Below are 16,747 nucleotides of genomic sequence, written 5' to 3'. Positions count from 1 at the left end.
TAATGCAATGCGTGCACCCATTTTAGCAGTACTGCTTTCACTATAAGGTTAACCTAATAGACATGAGATCAGAAATATTTTCTCTGACATTTTTCATTTGTCATGTTCCTATCTTCATGTGCTGTCTTTAGCATACTCTTTTATATAGAACTGTAACTGGTTAATTTTTAGGAATTGTAAAACCTTTTTTTTCTATTCAGTAAGGAGCCTTGAAATGAATGACAAATGTGTCAGGCATTATATACTCTCGAGTGTTTAGTACAACCTTAATATGAAATCTTAACCACACATCTTTTTATATACTGCATAGGTTTTGAATTTGTTCCTGGCCTTGTTGCTGAGTTCATTTAGTTCCGACAATCTCACAGCTACCGACGATGACAATGAGATGAACAATCTCCAGATTGCTGTGGGAAGGATACAAAGGGGAATAGATTTTTTTAAGAAAACAGTTCGCGAATGCCTCCAAAAACCATTTGTTAAGAAAAAGAAAGTTCTAGATGAAATCAAACCATTGGAGGAGCTTCACAACCGGAAAGAAAGCTGTCTGTATAACCATAACGCAATTGATATAAATAAAGACCTAGATTATCACAAAGGTGGCAATGGAACTACCAGTGGAGTAGGCAGCAATGTGGAGAAGTACATTATCGACGAGAGTGATTACATGTCATTCATACATAATCCAAGCCTCACGGTTACTGTCCCCATTGCTGTCGGGGAATCTGACTTTGAAAATCTTAACACAGAAGATTTCAGCAGTGAATCCGATCTCGAAGAAAGTAAAGAGGTAAGAAAAGGGTTTTGTCTTTGTTTAATTAAATGGCAAAATTTTTTTTTATAACATTTGGTTTTGTTTTTTTAAAGAAATTATCTTTTTTATCATTGCCCAAAATCAACTTCTACATTACTGTATAAATTATCCACTACTGTAAAACCAAAGGTTTATTAATGATTTTATTTTTCACTAATCGATTACACTAATATTGTCTTTAAATTGTATACTTATTTTTATGCTTTTTGGGGTTCTCTTGAGTTCTGCATTCAATTTTGCACAGTTTCTTTCTGTTAGATTGTGGAGAATTGTATTTGTGGAGAATTAGATTGTTGAGATTTATTCTATTCACCCTACCTTATTTGTAAAAAAAAATACTAATGAATGTTTGGCCTTCAAGGAAACATCTCTATGGATATCTTTACCTTTATTTTCAATAGCAATAACAGTATTTGCATCTATCCTAAAGAAATAAAAAGACTAGTTTTACATAAAGAAACTTTTCTTGCTACTTTCCTTCAGTTGGGGTCAAAGACCAATGTCCTGCCGAATGGGAATTATCACACCACACGTGGGTTTGTTGTATTAGATATTTTTGTTTTCTGAATCCGTTGTACTTTTTTTTTTTTCTGGCAGGAAAAACTGACCCTGATTGCCTGACATGAACATGCTATAACAAGAAATAAAATATTGTATAGACATTATAGTTCTCATGAACATGTGGTTTATGCGTCCACTTGTATTTAAAGACAACTCTACCTACTCAAAGAAAAAGTAGGTTCTATAGCTTATGCAACAAATGTATTTGAAGGAACAAAATTTGAGGGTTTCTTTACTTTTGTTTTCTAAATTCCAATGTTCTAAATCCAAATTTAATAAACAATAACATTTAAATATAAAGATATGGAAAATAGGAAAATAATATATCCAAACAATTCCGACTCAAGCTAAATGTCAACTTAAAAAAAAAATTCTCAAAAGATTATTTTCCTTATTTTGTTTATTTCATTACTTTTTTGTTTAACTAAAAAAAATATTTCCTTGAAGGTCAAAATATTAATATTCAGATGACATAATGAGAGTCCTGTATTCTATATCATTTGTACTAGGAGCTTTAAAGTCGAGCCACTTTAAACATATTAGAGGAAATTTCTGTATGTAATATTATTATTGGTAATCTTTCCTTTAGAAACAGGAGCTATTACTAAAACCAGAGCCAGAGAGAATTCAAATTACTCTTCACTTTTTGCAGGCATCAAAATGCAGTCACCATTTACATGAGAATCAGTGAATTACAGTGATACTGCTGTTATCAAAAGCTGGCTTAAAATATTAGCTAGTGACATTGACAATTGTATTTCCAAATACATAACCATAAAGGGATTTCTTTTTAATAAAAAAAAAATAAATTTGCAAATTTAAAAAAAAAAAGCATTTCTAATGTAAATGTATTTCTACTCTAATGTAAATGTAAATTATTGGTTAATAGAAACTGATGAATCATTAATGAAAAATGTATTTTCATTTAATCTCTTAAGCTCATTTTATATTCAGTAAATTAAACTCTCTGGCGTTGTCTTGGATGTGATGATTTTCTAATTAATATCCTTTGAAAAAGAGATCTTAGATGGCTTGTAAATGTTCTCCTATTTTTCATTTTCAAACCTAACAGCTGATACATAGTGCTCGATCCATGGGCAGCATGTATCAAACGGCTAGGGACCAAGCCACACCTCTGACTGGTCGAAAAGGCAACTTCTTCCTGCCCACTAATCTTGAATGACAAGTCTATCCTTTCGTGCATCTATAGGGAGAGACCTGTGAGTCACTGGGAGCAGGTGGGGATAAGCTTCCGGGAACTTACCTTTCCGACTAGTCACCTATGCAGCTTGATTCCTGTACGATTTTAACCTTCGTCAGGCTGCATAATTTTACAATGTTAACAGGCTGCAGAGGTACAATTGTACCTTCATATATATTTTATTGAAATTTGGCCAATATATTCTGGACCAAAACTGCAGAGATGTCACGAAATTTCAGCCCTCTACGGCTTTTCGGAAAAAAAAAGTTATTGCAATTTTAAAACGGAATAGTTACAATTGTACCTACTCAGCCGGACGAAGGTTAAAGTATGAAACCATAAAGCCAGTATCTGATATATGCTGCTTCTGGATCAACTCTCAGGTCCTCTTTAAAATAAAGCTGGTTTTGAAAATTATGACTCCACTCTCCCTTTCAAAACTTGCCAAAAGATCAAGAGCCTACAAACAATGTTAAAATGGTCAGGGGATACCATTTTGAAGCCTAAGGGTCATATGTAGCCATTGAGATATCAGTTGTTCATCACCCATTTAAATCTTCATAAACATAGGCATCAGTCGCTTTCCACAGAAATGTCAAGACTGGTACAATTCCCAATGGTTGAAGTTGAACTGAGGTTTTGGATTTTAGTGGGTATCATCGGAGAAAACAAATGCATGATTTTTGGCCTAGTCTTGGTGGAAATATTTTGCACTATGTAGATTCTCACAGGAGCTCTGAACTGCTGTCTTACAAAATTCTGGATTTATATTTCACATATATCATTTTTAACATTTTGGACATAGATATAGAAAACTTTGAGGTATCACAGTGCGCTTGAGTTGCTTATCTAAGCCTGTACAATGGCACATGGAGTCCCTAGGGTTTTATCTTATGAACCCATGGGCACACTATATGGTGCCACTATATAGCCCCATATTGTCTCTCAGACATATTTTTTCCAGGGCAGAATACATTTGTAAAACTGCAATGTGATTGAGAGCATTATTTATTTTGAGTGCCTTTTAACAGGACAGACACAAACTGGATTTGTTGGACACCTGTATACATGTGCATGTGGCCTTTTAGCAAAATAGTGACCATATTATTCTCTTACTTTCAGATTCATTTACTACCATAAAATTCCAAACTTTTTACTGGAAGTAAATATTTTTTTCATTACACAAATGTTTAATGAGAGAAAATCAAACATAATCAATAATAATGTTTTTATACTTTAAAACCAAAATGTAAACTACAATACTAAAAATTCTATAACTATTTACCAGTTTTTGTATTATAGAACATGTTGGACAATTTCTAACAATTTGAACAAATCCAGCCAAATGATTATTGAAATTCCTGTGGACTAATACATTTCTGTTCACTTTTAGCATTAAGAAAATATGCAAACTAAAATATATATTTTTAAAATATATATATATATATTTTTTTTTTAAGGTTTTCTAAGAACAATTAGATATTAAAATAGAAAACTATTGTATATTTGTACATTGATTATTTTGTGCTTTTGTTCATAAGGTTTCTTTGTTGATGTTTGTGGGTCCTAATTTTATAATTATTAATTTTTATGTTTATAATTTTAATTTTTTATTTTAAGATTCTCAGTATTTAAAAAGGAAAACAGTTTGTATACTGACATTCCCAAATTGTTATTATGTATAGAAGATATTTTATTTGTTTCATTAAAATCCCTCCTTCTTGTTATGTTCCCAGCAGTGGTAGTTTTTTACTTCACATTGACCAAGCACAACATCTACATTGACTAAATAGGATCAGCGCTGCATTGTATTTTTTTTCCGTATACCCCAAAAACATGAAATGTCCTTGATCTCCTATGAAATTGCACCCTGTGTGTAAAATTTGGACATTAGATTGTGAGCCCCATTGGCGACAGGATTAATTATGTTTGTTATTACTCAAAGCTGTCACATAATAAGCTGTGGACTCTTTCGTTTCTATCAATTTTTGGATGAGAGATCACAAACCTGAGGTCTATATGTATCGAAAAAATAGTTTTATTAAATTAGTCACTATAACAAAATTTAAAAAAAAATGGTTTATAAAGGTTAGGGGTATTGTTAATTTTATCTTTTTTTTTTCCTGTTTTGTGCTTGCCTTTTTTTTTACTTCTCACAGGGGTAAAATCAAGCAGAAGCTACCGAGAATGCAACTCTGGTGCTTTTAAACAAGGCAGCGCAACGAGTCGCCAGGTTTCCTAAGGTTAAAAGAAATAGTATCTGATTACAATTAATTTTTTGATTGGCTTGCATGCAAATCAGCTGTGTCCCTTGCCTGTCCATTGCAATCTAATACGAAACGTGCACAGCTATTAGGCTTAGGCTGAGTCATGGGACTCACTTCACAGCATGGTCTACCGAGACTGGCCGAAAAAGATGTTTTAAAACTAAAAATGTTTGATTTTGTTTTCAATTTTATTTTAACTTCTTCAGCATTTTTAATGCATGCCCTAAACCTATATCGCTTAATAATCACAAATGTAAAGTAAACATGGAGCATGCACCATTTGGAATGTTAATGAATAAGAATAATGATTTTGTAATATGTTCATTTATCTGCATAATGATAAGGGTATGTGTCCACTTTCAGGATGGCCGGCGGTATCGCCGGAGCGGCTTAGCCGCTCTGCGCTAAGCCCCGCCCCTTTCTAGGACGCGATGATGCCGGATGTGTTCATAGCACACATCCGGGATCATCGCTCCCCACCATAGCGCCCTGTGTTATATCTTGCGGCGACGCTGCGTCGCCGCAAGATATACGGACATGCTGCGATCTGAAAAGACGCGCAGCATGTCCGGAGTCGCAGGGCCGCCGCGTGTTACCACGCATAGTGGAGACGGGATTTCATTCAATCCCCTCCACTATGCTGTAACATCTGGACGCTGCGTGTCTGACGCTGCGACTCTATGCAGTGTCAGACACGCAGCGTTTCCTGCACGTGGACACATACCCTAACTGTTTTTATTTAAGGAAAAAAAAGGAAATGTTTTATTTTGTTATCTAAATCAATTCCTTAAAAATATCTAAATAAAGGAGTTGTCCAATTAAAATAAGCTTTTACCTATCCATGGGATAGATGACAAGTTGTTGATCATGGGGGACTGACCATTGGGTCCTGTATTGATCAGTAGACGAGAGAATTCCTATCCCTAATGGTGAACTCTTATCCCTGAACAAATTGAAGCGGATGTCCAACCGCCGCTCCATTCATTCTCTCTTGGGCTACTGGTAAAAGCCAAGCACAGAGCCATATTGGAAATGACTGGACCAATGGACAAGCATGCACACTGCCGCACCATGCTAACAGGGGTAAAACATCTCTTGTTCTACCGATTCATGCTGGTCCCAGCGGGTGGGCATCCATCAATCAACAAGTCATCATCACCTATTCTGCATTTAGGTAATAACATGTTTTCAACAGGCCACACCTTTATTATTTGTGGCTTGTAAAAAATTCATCCCGGGGGGTTGGGTGATAAGTTGTTAACATATGCTAATCTATATGGACTACCAAAGAGGCAATCTAAAAATAGGCACTCGGACGTACTGTCCCAAGTGATTTAGGGTGCTGCAAAGTCTCATTCTGATAGTCTTTTATATTTATGTTTTTATGTTCACATTCTGAGAATAACACCTGGATCCCTACTAAACTTTTAATATGGTACTGTAAGCTTTTGTGGTTTGTTCAGGAGTTAATTCTGGAATATATATAGTTTAACATGGATACAATACTCTATATTAGGCCATTTAAAAAAACATATTAAATCATCAAATCTTCACTCAAAGAGGATCTTTTAGATTTTTTTATGTACCATCTATTATTCTAGCTGGTTAAAATCAAATTAGAAAAGCTAGCATATTTAGCCTTTCTATACAATTCTCAATTCTATAATACTAAAGTATTATGCCAGCCAATCAGTTTACTAGAAAACAGTGACATCATCAAGCCAACACTTGCATCATTTTCTCTGTGATGCCAATGTTTAAACTGATAGATTACAGTTAGTGATGAGCGAGTATGCTCGTTACTCGAGATTTCCCGACCATGCTCCGGTGGTCTTTGAGTATTTCAGCGTGCTTGGAGATTTAGTTTATGTTGACGCAGCTGCATGATTTGCGGCTGCTAGACAGCTGGAATACATGTGGAAATTGCCTGTTTATTAGGCAATCCCCACATGTATTCAAGCTGTCTAGCAGCCACAAATCATGCAGCTGCGTCGATGCAAACTAAATCTCCGAGCACACGGAAATACTCGGAGGCCACCGAGCATGCTCGGAGAAACTCAAATAATGAGCATACTCACTCATCGCTAATTACAATTATAGATGAGTGAATACATTTGCAAGACCCAAGTTCAGAGGCCAGATCAGCAGTCCATGTCCGCTGGAGCACTGTGATCTGCTTTCTACCTACTGACATCCCTAGCTCCTCTCTGATTTGTATTGCCGCCATGACATCATCATTGTGGTCTCACAAACGTATAATGTTGCACTTAGCTCACTAATTAGAAGAGACTCCAGGGATCCTAGCGATACAAGGCTCCTATCAAGTGGCCATGGACTACTAATCTGGCTGCTCAACCAATGCCCTGTGAATCAGTTCGATCATCTCTAGTAACTTTGATTGTATTACTGCCTGTTGTATTAATTACAAGGGTTATAAATGATTTCAACAACAGTCTCTCTGGTATTGCCACCATAGACCTTAATTGGCCCAGGGAGGTGTCAGTTTAAAAAAAAATTACAAACCTCTAAGTCTGATTCCACTTTCTGTGCTACAATTCTTGCAAGATATAGTTCAGGCTACAAAATCAGACCAGCTAATTTGATTGGGCATCAAACCGCAATGCACTTGGAAAAAAAAGACTATTATTAAAAATATTGAATTATAGTAAATGCTATTGTCATAATCAGGGGTATAACTATAGTGGGTGCAAGGGTTACAGTCAGTACTACCTGGACTTTGGAGTCTAAGGGGGTCCAAAAGATCATATGTCCTATATGAAAAGATGAGTACTATTAAAGGTTGGAGATACTTGTGAGCCCTGTTGGAGATTTCACCTTGGGACCAACTAGTTTCAACTTATGATACTGGTCATAATACAAGCTTAAAGTACCATGAAAGCGTAAAAATACACAAAATAATAGTCAGCACTCCCTATTTACCACAGGTCCCATTCCAGAGCTTACCCATACCCTTTGTTTTATGCTGCTTAGTCCTGTCTCTGACACATTGGAAATAGCTGGAAATGGTCTCAAGCAGTATTGGCTCAATGACCATCATTGGCCATTTCCAGTGTGTTGAGAAGATCAGAAAGCCCCAACAAGATATTCACTGTCATCTTCAAAAGTATGGGTAAAGTTGTTAAATAACAATTTGGCTTCATTAGTTGCATCATCAGTTGGATTTTTTTCAAAATGGCTACTATTTTTGTGTATAGACTGTATTTGCAAATTTGGACAAGTCCTATTCACTTGAGTGAGGCTGATATGTAATGCTAGGCACTGATCATGCTCAAGAATGTTTTTTACAAAAAAATTACAGTAGTCTACTTATTCTAATATAAGAAATCCACTTTAACTTAGTCATCTGTTTCTTATTCATAAGCCATAAACATAAAGGTGTTGCATTATTATATTTCACTGTAGTATAAATGTAATAAGTTAATAATTATTATAAATGTAATAAATGTAATAATATTGTAATAAGAAAAGGCAATTAACCTGTTGACTCCTGTAGAGGACTTCTTATAAAACACTGCAATATATTGTTCTGTAACTATTATTTCTTTTCTTTTGATCTCTTGACTCCGTTTTAACTTTTGTTTTGGCTACAGCATTCTGGCAGAGTTTGTTGTTCTGTGGAAATGATGGAAGCATTACAAATATTAAAGCTATCTAGAGGTTGTTAGCATCAAATTTATATAATGCACACTTTCCGAATAATCTGCTGCATACTAAGACATCAGTTGGGAATTTGTAATTTTGTAATACTCATAAATCATAGTAACTGTTCATTTTATTTTACTATTTTGCATCTAAAACAGTAAAAAGTTTCATTGCAATATCCTACCTGACCACATGGTGAGCTGTTGCAAGGAAACTTAACTTCGGGCAAAAATTAGTGCAAAGCGCTAACATTCAGATAGACACGAGCCAATATTCAAGTGCACCATCTATTGGTAGAACTATTTAATGCAGTAATGGTCATGGAACCAGGACAACAACCTACTCAAAACTGTAGGACGCCACATTCAGGTCTTATGTGAACATTACCACAATTTAAAAAGTCAATTGATCCTCGGGTTTAGCATCCTATTTTCAGATATTATGTAAAGTATGACTTTTGTTTCTGGCACCTGGGATACATATGTACAGTAGTGGTCAAAACTTTTAGTCACAAGTTTCTATGGTTACTGAAGTATAATTATAAACATTTCATATGTTTTTAGCATTTTATTAACAGATACAGCAAATTTATTAAAAAACTCAATATTTACAATTTTAATTCTTATTTTTCAAAACTTGTGCTTTTTGTTTTGGCAGTTGAAAATCAAATTCGGAGCCATATCCTGACTGATGAGAGCCCATTTTTGTCTAATCAGTGCTTGGAGTTTAGCACAATTTCTATATTTTGGTTTTTTTTCTGCTCTCTTTTTGATGATTGACCGCAGGCTATCAATTAGATTAAAATCTGGGGAGTTTCCTGGCTTTGGATCCAAAATTTCATCAAGCCACTTAGTTATTTCTTTTACCTTGTGACATGGTCTCCATCATGCTGGAAAAAGCATTTTTCATCACTAGTGATGAGCGAGTGTGCTTATTACTCGGGTTTTCCGAGCATGCTCCGGTGATCTCCGAGTATTTTGGGCGTGCTCGTAGATTATGTTTGAGTCACCGCAGCTGCATGATTTGCAGCTGCTTGACAGCCTGAACACATGCAGAGATTGCCTGTTTGATAGGGAATCCCCACATGTATTCAGATTGTCTAACAGTCACAAATCATGCAGCTGCGGAGAAACAAACATAATCTACGAGCACGCCCAAAATACTCGGAGATCACCCGAGCATGCTCAGAAAACTTGAGTAACGAGCACACTCGCTCATCACTATTCATCACCAAAGTGCTACTGGATCTTTGGGAGAAGTTGCTGTTGGAGGATGTTTAGATCCCATTCTTTATCCATGGCAGTGATCTTAGACACAATTGGATGACATGCAACCCCACACCCCACACACATAAACGACCTCAAGATGCTTTACTGTTGGCATGTCCCAAGACTCATGGCAGCGCTCACCTAATAATTTTGCAGGAAGTACATGAATTTGACAGCAGAGGACTTGGGTAAAGTTATTTTTCTCTGATGAAGCCCCTTTCTGTTGTGAATTCTGCTCTTGGGCTCCCTCCGGTGGTTGTTGATGGTAATGCAGTTATTCCTGAGCAGCAGTCTTGGACAGGTGTTTCTGCTAATTGCAATTCGGACTGGGGTATTTAGCTGTGCAGGACTCATTAGTCCTTGCCAGTAGTCAATGTTCCTTTGGAAGTGTTGGTCCTCTGCCTGGCCCCTCCTGCTTGCTGCCAATTCAGCTAAGATAAGTGTTTTCTTCATTTTTTTAGACACACTGCTGTGTGTTTATTTTCTGTGCTTATCTTGTTTCTATTTTGTTCCTGCTAGACTGTGCCTGTTGTTTTTCTCAGTCTAGTTGGACTCGCTGGAGTCGCAGATATACTCTCCACATCTTTAGTTAGGTGGTGGAGTTTTTGTATTTTTCTGCTGTGGATATTTTGTAGTGTTTTATGCTGACCGCATAGTATCCTGTACTATCCTTTCCTATCTAGGTAGAAGTGGCCTCCCTTGCTTATCCCTGCTTTCTGTCTGCGTGTGTCTTTTACTCTCCTACTTACAGTCATTATTTGTGGGGGCTACTGATCCTTTGGGGGTCTACTCTGAGGCAAGAGAGTTTTCCTATTTCCATCTTTAGGGATATTTAGTTCTTAGGCTGTGTCGAGGTGTCTAGGTCTGGTTAGGCACACCCCATGGCTACTCCTAGTTGCGGTGATAGGATCAGGGATTGTGGTCAGTAAAGTTACCACTGCTCCAGCGAAGGTCATTTCATGCTGCTCCAAGGCCACCTGATCATAACAGTACTACTGGCCAACAATGAGTTAATTGCATCTCAGAAGAAGGGAGGAAAGACCTTGAGCCATTTTTTTTTCTTCAGTCTGTTTTGTCTTATCCTTCCTCTTTATCTCTGGGTGGCTGAAGAGCCTTGTGCTAGCATGAGTGTTCAGGAATTAGCTTCTCGTGTAGACCAGGTTGCTGCTAGAGTACAGGGTATTTCTGATTACATTGTTCAGACTCCTGCTTTAGAACCGAAGATACCTACTCCTGATTTGTTTTTTGGTGACAGGTCCAAATTTTTGAGTTTTAAAAACAACTGTAAACTGTTTTTTGCATTGAAACCTCGATCCTCCGGGGATTCCATTCAACAAGTTAAGATCATCATTTCCCTGCTGCGTGGTGATCCACAGGATTGGGCATTTTCCCTGGAATCTGGGGATCCTGCTTTGCTTAATGTAGACTCCTTCTTTCAGGCGTTAGGATTACTGTATGATGAACCTAATTCGGTGGATCAAGCTGAGAAGACCTTGTTGGCCCTGTCTCAGGGTCAAGAGGCGGCAGAATTGTATTGTCAGAAATTCAGAAAATGGTCTGCATTGACTAAATGGAATAATGATGCTTTGGCGGCAATTTTCAGAAAGGGTCTTTCTGAATCCGTTAAAGATGTTATGGTGGGGTTTCCCATACCCTCCAATCTGAGTGATTCTATGGCTCTGGCCATTCAGATTGATCGGCGCTTGCGGGAGCGCAGAACTGTGCGCGCTATGGCGTTATCCTCAGAGCAAATTCCTGAGCCAATGCAGTGTGATAGGATTCTGTCTAGAACGACAAGGTTTGAGACGTCAAAATAGGTTGTGTTATTATTGTGGCGACGCTTCCCATGTCATTTCTGTCTGCCCTAAGCGGACCAAGAGGATCGCCAGTTCATTTACCATCAGTACTGTACAACCTAAATTTCTGTTATCTGTGTCCTTGATCTGTTCATTGTCATAATTTTCTGTCATGGAGTTTGTGGATTCAGGCGCTGCCTTGAACTTAATGGACTTTGAGTTTGCCAGGCGTTGTGGTTTTCCCTTGCAGCCTTTGCAGAACCCTATTCCCTTAAGGGGCATTGATGCTACACCCTTGGCTAACAATAAGCCCCAGTTTTGGACGCAGGTGACCATGCGCATGGCGCCAGCCCATCAGGAAGATTGTCAATTTCTGGTGTTGCATAATTTGCATGATGCTATCGTGCTGGGTTTTCCATGGTTGCAAGTACATAATCCTGTTTTGGATTGGAACTCCATGTCTGTGACTAGTTGGGGTTGTCAGGGGGTTCATAATGATGTTCCTCTGATGTCTATCGCCCCTTCTCCCTCTTCTGAAATTCCGGAGTTTTTGTCTGATTTTCATGATGTATTCGATGAGCCCAAGTCCAGTTTCCGTCTACCACACAGGGACTGCGATTGTGCTTTTGACTTGATTCCAGGCTGTAAGTTTCCTAAGGGCCGACTTTTCAACCTGTCTGTACCTGAACATACCGCCATGCGGAGCTATATTAAGGAGTCTTTGGAGAAAGGGCATATTCGGCCATCTTCTTCAACGTTGGGAGCGGGGTTCTTTTTTGTTGCTAAAAAAGATGGTTCCTTAAGACCCTGTATTGATTATCGCCTCTTGAATAAGATCACGGTCAAGTTTCAATATCCTTTACCTTTGCTTTCCGATTTGTTTGCTAGGATTAAGGGAGCTAGTTGGTTTACTAAGATTGACCTTCGGGGGGCTTATAATCTTGTTCGTATTAAGCAGGGTGATGAATGGAAAACTGCGTTTAACACGCCCGAGGGCCATTTTGAATACCTTGTGATGCCATTCGGACTCTCTAATGCTCCATCTGTTTTTCAGTCCTTCATGCATGATATCTTCCTGGATTATCTTGATAAATTCCTGATTGTATATTTGGACGATATTTTGATTTTTTCCGATGATTGGGAGTCTCATGTGCAGTAGGTCAGGATGGTATTTCAGATCCTTCGTGACAATGCCTTGTTTGTGAAAGGGTCTAAGTGTCTTTTTGGGGTGCAGAAGGTTTCCTTTTTGGGCTTTATTTTTTCTCCCTCGTCTATAGAGATGGATCCGGTTAAGGTTCAGGCCATTCATGATTGAATTCAGCCCACATCCGTGAAGAGCCTTCAGAAATTTTTGGGTTTTGCTAATTTTTATCGCCGTTTCATTGCTAATTTTTCCAGCGTGGTTAAACCCTTGACTGATTTGACGAAGAAGGGCGCTGATGTGGCGAATTGGTCCCCTGTGGCTGTCTCTGCCTTTCAGGATCTTAAGCATCGTTTTACTTCTGCTCCTGTGTTGCATCAACCGGATGTTTCTCTTCCATTTCAGGTTGAGGTTGACGCTTCTGAGATTGGGACAGGGGCTGTTTTGTCTCAGAGGGATCCTGTTGGTTCCTTAATGAAACCGTGTGCCTTCTTTTCCCGTAAGTTTTCGCCTGCTGAACGCAATTATGATGTCGGCAATCGGGAGTTGTTGGCTATGAAGTGGGCATTTGAGGAGTGGCGACATTGGCTTGAGGGAGCTAAGCACCGTATTGTGGTCTTGACCGATCATAAGAATCTGATTTACCTCGAGTCTGCCAAACGGTTGAATCCTAGACAGGCTCGATGGTCCTTGTTTTTTTCTCGTTTTGATTTCGTGGTCTCGTACCTTCCGGGTTCTAAGAATATTAAGGCTGATGCCCTCTCTAGGAGTTTTTTGCCTGATTCTCCTGAGGTCTTGGAACCAGTCGGTATTTTGAAGGTCCTTTCTGCCGTTTCTCCTGATTTACGACGGGTTCTTCAGAATTTTCAGGCTGACAAACCTGATCGTTGTCCTGTGGGGAAGCTGTGTGTTTCTGACAGATGGACTAGTAGAGTGATTTCTGAGGTTCACTGTTCTGTGTTGGCTGGTCATCCTGGCATTTTTGGTACCAGAGACTTGGTTGGTAGGTCATTTTGGTGGCCTTCTTTATCGCATGATGTGCGGTCTTTTGTGCAGTCCTGTGGGACTTGTGCGCGGGCCAAGCCTTGTTGCTCCCATGCTAGTGGGTTGCTTTTGCCATTGCCAGTCCCTGAGAGGCCCTGGACGCATATTTCTATGGATTTTATTTCCGATCTTCCTGTTTCCCAGAGGATGTCGGTTATCTGGGTTGTTTGTGACCGATTCTCTAAGATGGTTCATTTGGTGCCTTTGCCTAAATTGCCTTCTTCTTCTGATTTGGTTCCATTGTTTTTTCAGCATGTGGTCCATTTGCATGGTATTCCTGAGAATATTGTGTCCGACAGAGGTTCCCAGTTTGTGTCTAGGTTTTGGCGGGCCTTTTGTGCTAGGCTGGGCAATGATTTGCCTTTTTCTTCTGCATTTCATCCTCAGACAAATGGCCAGACCGAGCGTACTAATCAGACTTTGGAGACTTATTTGAGATGCTTTGTGTCTGCTGATCAGGATGATTGGGTGGCTTTTTTGCCATTGGCAGAGTTTGCCCTTAATAATCGGGCTAGTTCGGCTACTTTGGTTTCGCCTTTTTTTTGTAATTTTGGTTTTCATCCTCGTTTTTCTTCTGGGCAGGTTGAGTCTTCTGACTTTCCTGGTGTGGATTCTGTGGTTGACAGGTTGCAGCAGATTTGGGCTCAGGTGGTGGACAATTTGGTGTTGTCTCAGGAGGAGGCTCAACGTTTTGCTAACCGACGTCGCTGTGTTGGTTCCCGGCTTCGGGTTGGGGATCTGGTTTGGTTATCTTCCCGTCATGTTCCTATGAAGGTTTCTTCTCCTAAGTTTAAGCCTCGGTTTATTGGTCCTTATAGGATTTCTGAGATTATTAATCCGGTGTCTTTTCGTCTGGCGCTTCCGGCCTCTTTTGCTATCCATAATGTCTTCCATAGATCTTTGTTGCGGAAATATGTGGAGCCCGTTGTTCCCTCTGTTGATCCTCCGGCCCCTGTGTTGGTCGATGGGGAGTTGGAATATGTGGTTGAGAAGATTTTGGATTCTCGTTTTTCGAGAACACCTTTCGAGAACACCTTTCTAACTATTTGGGACATTTGGAAGAATAATTGTCTGGAGAAGAAAAGAGGAGGGCTACCAAGAGTCCTGTGTCATGCCAACAGTAAAACATCCGGAGACTAATCATGAGTGGAGTTGCTTTTCATCCATGGACTGGGTTGACTCACAATTTTGCCTAAGAACAATGACATGAATAAAGAATGGAATCACCACCAATTTGATGATGAGCAATTCTTTTTCTGGCATGAAGAAGCATCATGTCACAAGGCAAAAGTGATTCCCAAGTGGCTCGGTGAATAATACATTGAAATATTGGGTTAATCACCAGGAAACTCCCTATATCTCGCCCCCATTAAGAATCTGTGGTCAATCCTTAAAAAGCTGAGAATGGGGATTCCAGCTCATTAGTCTTCCAGTATATTCCTCCTACAGGTATATAAACCTATAAAAAAAATGTACAAGTCAGACCTCAAAGTGCAAAGAAATACCAAACTTTATTAGAAGTACAATAACAAGAAACAAGAGGTGTGTAAATGGGTTAGTAACTGGCTTAGTGATAGAAAGCAGAGGGTGGTTATAAATGGTATAGTCTCTAACTGGGTCGCTGTGACCAGTGGGGTACCGCAGGGGTCAGTATTGGGACCTGTTCTCTTCAACATATTCATTAATGATCTGGTAGAAGGTTTACACAGTAAAATATCGATATTTGCAGATGATACAAAACTATGTAAAGCAGTTAATACAAGAGAAGATAGTATTCTGCTACAGATGGATCTGGATAAGTTGGAAACTTGGGCTGAAAGGTGGCAGATGAGGTTTAACAATGATAAATGTAAGGTTATACACATGGGAAGAGGGAATCAATATCACCATTACACACTGAACGGGAAACCACTGGGTAAATCTGACAGGGAGAAGGACTTGGGGATCCTAGTTAATGATAAACTTACCTGGAGCAGCCAGTGCCAGGCAGCAGCTGCCAAGGCAAACAGGATCATGGGGTGTATTAAAAGAGGTCTGGATACACATGATGAGAGCATTATACTGCCTCTGTACAAATCCCTAGTTAGACCGCACATGGAGTACTGTGTCCAGTTTTGGGCACCGGTGCTCAGGAAGGATATAATGGAACTAGAGAGAGTACAAAGGAGGGCAACAAAATTAATAAAGGGGATGGGAGAACTACAATACCCAGATAGATTAGCGAAATTAGGATTATTTAGTCTAGAAAAAAGACGACTGAGGGGCGATCTAATAACCATGTATAAGTATATAAGGGGACAATACAAATATCTCGCTGAGGATCTGTTTATACCAAGGAAGGTGACGGGCACAAGGGGGCATTCCTTGCGTCTGGAGGAGAGAAGGTTTTTCCACCAACATAGAAGAGGATTCTTTACTGTTAGGGCAGTGAGAATCTGGAATTGCTTGCCTGAGGAGGTGGTGATGGCGAACTCAGTCGAGGGGTTCAAGAGAGGCCTGGATGTCTTCCTGGAGCAGAACAATATTGTATCATACAATTATTAGGTTCTGTAGAAGGACGTAGATCTGGGGATTTATTATGATGGAATATAGGCTGAACTGGATGGACAAATGTCTTTTTTTCGGCCTTACTAACTATGTTACTATGTTACTATGTTACTAAACAACAATGATGGTGATGTATACCAATATAAAAAATCACCATCATTGTTGTTTCTTGTTATTGTACTTCTAATAAAGTTTGGTATTTCTTTTTACTTTGAGGTCTGACTTGTACATTTTTTTATAGGTTTATATAACACAAACACAGGGGTTAATTTTTGTATTTAACCTGTGTTTTGTTTGTCCTTATTGGTAAATCCTCCTACAGGTGCACGGACACACGAGCTTGTCAGTCGTTAACGATGAAAAGATATCCGACACTCCATAAGTGGACTAAAATGATGAAGTTTATTTCAGTAGTATAAATATAGACCGGACAGCGCAGTCAGCA

At 38.9% G+C, this 16,747-nt stretch overlaps 1 protein-coding gene across 1 annotated transcript in view; it reads left to right on the top strand.

Moving 5' to 3' along the window:
• Positions 1–16,747, top strand: part of LOC138644546 (sodium channel protein type 2 subunit alpha-like) — a 252,496-nt gene that overhangs the window by 185,354 nt on the left and 50,395 nt on the right. The window contains exon 17 of the mRNA XM_069733073.1: positions 311–790. Within this exon, the coding sequence (XP_069589174.1) occupies positions 311–790 (480 nt within the window). The remainder of the gene's footprint in view (positions 1–310; positions 791–16,747) is intronic.

Source organism: Ranitomeya imitator, chromosome 7 (assembly GCF_032444005.1).
Source record: "Ranitomeya imitator isolate aRanImi1 chromosome 7, aRanImi1.pri, whole genome shotgun sequence".
Lineage (NCBI taxonomy): Eukaryota > Metazoa > Chordata > Amphibia > Anura > Dendrobatidae > Ranitomeya > Ranitomeya imitator.
This window is presented reverse-complemented; position numbering and strand designations above follow the sequence as displayed.